At 48.4% G+C, this 4811-nt stretch overlaps 1 protein-coding gene across 1 annotated transcript in view; it reads left to right on the top strand.

Annotated features, from left to right (window-relative positions):
* The first annotated feature begins 3909 nt into the window (after nucleotides 1–3909).
* The window catches only part of psmd8 (proteasome 26S subunit, non-ATPase 8), a 42354-nt gene continuing 41452 nt past the window's right edge, over nucleotides 3910–4811 (top strand). Inside the window, exon 1 of the mRNA XM_063061275.1 lies at nucleotides 3910–4065. Coding sequence (XP_062917345.1) covers nucleotides 3955–4065 — 111 coding nt within the window. The 5' untranslated portion in view covers nucleotides 3910–3954. The remainder of the gene's footprint in view (nucleotides 4066–4811) is intronic.

Genomic DNA, 4811 nt, shown 5'->3' with positions numbered 1-4811 from the left:
AGCGCCCCGCCCCTTGTAACCGAGGTCCTCGCGAGGTGGCTGGCGAACTTGCCTGTTTGCACACCCGGTCCAGCCGCCCTTCACACTCCTCTCCCGCTTCCGGGACCCTCCCGGACCCTCTCCGTCCGCTGCTGAGAATCGTTGTTGTTGCTTGAGCCGACAGGGTCTCCCCCCCCCCCGGGTCCTAACGCCGGCCGGCTTTGTCCCCGCGGGGTGTTCCAGACAAACCCATTGGTGTACACAGCAAGATCCCACAGCCATCTGCTGTGGGATGTTGGCTGAGGGATAAAATGAAAAGAGGTGTGGGCGAACTTCCCCATTCCACCTCAAAGTGCCATTGGGATCTTTTACCTCCATTCTAACCCACGTTCCCTCTAATTTGAGGAGGGGGAGAAAAAAGGATCAGCTGTAAAGCCCTGCTGAAGGGTCTCGTCCCGAAACGTCGACTGGACTCTTTTCCATAGATGCTGCTTGGCCTGCTGAGTTCCTCCAGCATCTTATGTGTCTTGTTTTGGATCTCCAGAATCGGCAGATATTCTTGTCTGCCATGTGTTATGTACACGCAACCCTGTAAGCCTATCAGCAGCAATAGAACACGCCTGGAGTCTGGTGTCGCTGTTAACAAATCACTATTTTATTATGGCAACTTAAACCAGGTAAATCAAGAGTTAGCTGTTATGCATATATAGGTGTATCAATAAAGTTCCCAAACTCATTCGAGCTCAGGTGGTCAGAGTTACAGTCTTACGATGATGTGTAAGAAAGTTCAGTTCAGTCCACGAAATTGAGGTATTTGTAATCCAAATAAACAGGAGTCGCTGATCTTCCCATTGTCCTCCGAATCCTTCAAGGTAGCCAAATGTGACCACACTAAGGGTACCGTCTTCAAGTGGTAAAGCTGCCAACCCAGGCGAGGGTTAGACACACCGGTAGTTTCCACAGGGTCACCCTTACACACACAACGTGATAGCCACTGATCCAGTTCCATGACATACGGAATAACTCCAACAGTGATTTGCCACAGGGATGCCTTCTTCAGTGAACTACCACACTCAGACCAAGGGTAAACACACGTGGTATTCACAAAGGTTTTCCTCTCACCGGAGAACCCACTCCTGTGGATTAACTATGTGACAATCACACTTCTGTATTTGAATGGAATCAAACTCACCCTTACAGCCTACTTGGAGAGAGTCCCTTTGTCACTAGGTTTCTTCCGTTTCAAACCTTCCTCTCTGTAAACTTCTAGTTGCAGCACTTGTGAGAGTCATTTATCAATAATCTGGATCGATCTCTACTCACCCCTTTGGGCTACTGAAAGTTTAAACCAGCGACCCCACTTGCTGGTACCTTTCCATGATCGAACCCATCTCGACTCTGACTGTGTGCGTCCCTGTGTCTGTGAGAGAATCATCTGACCTTACTTATTCCAAAACAAGCCGCGGAACTTGTATAAACAATCGATTGTCCATCAGATAACTCCACCTCTCTCACCGTAGTAACCAAGCCATTTTGTAGTCAGTAGAAATCCAACAGTGTCCAAAAGTCAGTCTCATTCTCTCAGCGTTTTAAAGTGACAGTCCACAGAAAAAATGAACCCTAGGGGTACATAACATGTGATATTTGTTGGCTTTGTGGCAGCGGTACAATACCTTACAATAGAGAAAACATGAAATACAGTAATTATATATATTTTAAATAGTTAAATTAAGTAAGTAGTGCAAAAATAGAAATTAAAAAAGTAGTGAGGAAGTGTTCGTGGGTCCAATGTCCATTTAGAAATCGGATGGCAGAGGGGAAGAAGCTGTTCCTGAATCGCTGAGTGTGTGCCTTCAGGCTTCTGTACCTCCTCCCTGATGGTAACAGTGAGAAGAGGGCGTGTCCTGGGTGTTGGGGGTCCTTAATGATGGATGCCACCTTTCTGAGGCACCGCTCCTTGAAGATGTCCTGGATACGATGGAGACGGGTGCCCGTGATGGAGCTGACTGAGTTTACAACTCTCTGCAGCTGTGCAGCGGCCTCCCACACCCCCATACTAGGAGATGTGCGGGACAAGTTTTTGTATAGAGTGGTGGGCTGAATGGTGGACACAGACATGATTGAAGAGGCTCCTATAGAAACACATGAATATGCAGGAAATGGCGGTGCAGGGGTCACGTGAGGGCAGAAGAGATTAGGTTAAGTAATGGTCAGTACAAACCTCGCGGGCCGAAGGGCCTGTTCCTGTTATGTTTATTTTAACTTATTGAGATACAGCCCTTCCGTCCTACGAGTCGCACTGCCCAGCAACCCCCAATGTAATCCTAGCCTAATCACAGGACAATTTACAATGGCCAATCAACCCACCACCTTTGGACTGTGGGAGGAAACCAGAGCACCCGGAAGAAACCCATGCGGTCACGGGGAGAACATGCAAACTCCTTAGTTCAAAGTACACACATGTCACCATATACGACCCTGAGATTCACTTTCCTGCGGGCATACTCAGCAAATCTACAGAGTACTAACTATAACAGGATCAATGAAAGATCAACCATAGCGCAGAAGACAACGAACTTTGCAAATGCAAACCTAAATAAATAGCAATAGATATCGAGAACACGAGATAAAGAGTCCTTAAAGTGAGATCGTTGGTTGTGGGAACATCTCAAGTGAGTGTAGCTATCCCCTTTTGCTCAAGAGCCTAATGGTTGAGGGGTAGTAACTGTTCTTGAAGCGGGAGGTGCGAGTCCTGAGGCTCTTGGACTTTCTAAATGATGGCAGCAGTGAGACGAGAGCGTGGCCTGGGTGGTGGGGATCTCTGATGATAGATGCTGCTTTCCTACGACCAAGTTTCATGCTCTGGACGACCTTACAGACAGTGAGCGGCGGGAATTGAACGTGGGTTGCTGTACACAGTGCACGGTGCAGTCCTGCATGCCTGAGCTGCGGTCCGTCAGATCAGGTTCAACTATCCCGATGGGAGAACATAAAATAACTTAGAGCGCTAGAGTGAATTATGTGGGGCAACTCAGCATTTCTTAATGACATTTACTGAAATAAATTTTCTGCTCTTTATGTCTTTGCGGTGTGCTGTTACAGCAGTGACAACACTTGTTTGTCTGAGAATGTTGTGTATGTACATCTGCTGACGCTTCTGGACACATCTTCAGTGATGTTCCTGGAATCATCGGGTGTTTCGGGTCTTTCAACATCATACAAACTCCTCAAGGTGACCCAGCCGGGGCTGATCAGACCCCAGCTTGTGTCCAGATGGCTAGCTACTTATGACTCCATGGCTCCCCTCTTTTGAGCCACAGCCATCTTGAGGCCCTCTCTGCCGCATCGGTGGTACTGCGGATGGCTCTCCTCTTCCTCTCTCCCTCGATGCCCAAAATGCTGAAGGCTCTAACTAAGGAACGGGCTACAAATCCCTACAACCAACCTCCACTGGGAGACACCTCGCTCTCCATCCAGCCTGCTGACAGTTGCTGACCAGTCCTGCGTACTTGGAGAGCTTCCTTTCAAAGGCCTCTTCCAAGCTATCTTCCCGTGGGACTGTCAGCTCCAGCAGCACCACTTGCTTAGTAGACTCAGACACTAGGAATAAGTCCACAAAGGGAGAAAACTAGAGTGAATGATCTCTTATGAGTAAGTCCAAACTTTTCACTGAGCAAGAAAAGTTAGCATAACTATAAATTAAATTATTTTGAATCCCCTACTGCCCCTTTGAGATAAAGTAGGAAGCAGACAGCTAAACGGAGCAGGCTGTCTGTAATTGCTTGGGATCTGAGAGGTTGAGACGTACGCCAAGCAGAGCGGTCCTTTTAAGAGACAAGCCCCCGCCACCGCCGCCCTTCCCGTGATGGCGGCGGCTTTGTCGACGTCACGTCCGGTGAGGGCGCAGTGGTGTCGCGAAAGCCGGCGCCGTTGCCCGGGTGATTGCCGTAGGGCGGCCGAGTGTGCGGAGTCACGATGGCGGTGCAGCTGGAGCAGGCGGTCGGGATGTACGAGCAACTGCGGAGCGAGTGGGCGCGCAAGAACCCCAACCTGCGCAAGTGCGAGGAGCTGCTGGTCAAGCTGAAGGTGGGTGAGAGCGGAGCGGGGTGGTTATAGAGTGGGCCACCCGGCCCCGGCCTCTCCCTCTGATACCTCTCCTTACTACCGCCTCCCTATTGGGCCTGTCTCCTTCCACCACAGCGCCGGTTATTACCCCCTAAGGGGCGTCTTTAACTTTATCCCGTGGAGCGTTCAGTGGGTGACCGTATAGAGGTGTGTAAAGCCAGCGGGAGAATGTTCAAAGCAAATTTTATTATCAGTACATATATGTCACCATATACAACCCTGAGATTCACTTTCTTGCGTGCTTTCTTTAGAAAAATGTATAGATTAATAACCGTAACAGAATCAATGAAAGACCGCCCAACTTGGGCTTTCAACCAGAGTGCAGAAGGCAAAAATCTGCAAGTTCAAACAGGAAGAAATGTTAACAAATGGTTAACCAATAAATTTGGTATAATAGTCCGCTCTGACTGGTGACACATTGTCAGCAGATACCCAGTGAAGTCGCGGTCACAGAGTTACAGTCTCCTACCGTCATAAGAGTTACAGCCCAAGAGAAAGTACAAAGTATATACTTTATTATCGAAGTGCATATATGTCACCATATACAGCCCCGAGCTTCATTTTCCTGCCTGCATACTCGGCAAATCTATAGAATGGTAACTGCAACAGGATCACCAAAAGAGTATCCAGAGTGTAGAAGATGATAAACAGTACAAATGCATGTAAATAATTAGAACAAGCGATAATGAGACAGAGTTCTTAAAGTG

This window comes from Mobula hypostoma, chromosome 10, assembly GCF_963921235.1.
Source record: "Mobula hypostoma chromosome 10, sMobHyp1.1, whole genome shotgun sequence".
NCBI lineage: Eukaryota > Metazoa > Chordata > Chondrichthyes > Myliobatiformes > Myliobatidae > Mobula > Mobula hypostoma.
The sequence above is the reverse complement of the archived record's forward strand: the minus strand, read 5'-3'. Positions and strand labels throughout refer to the sequence as shown.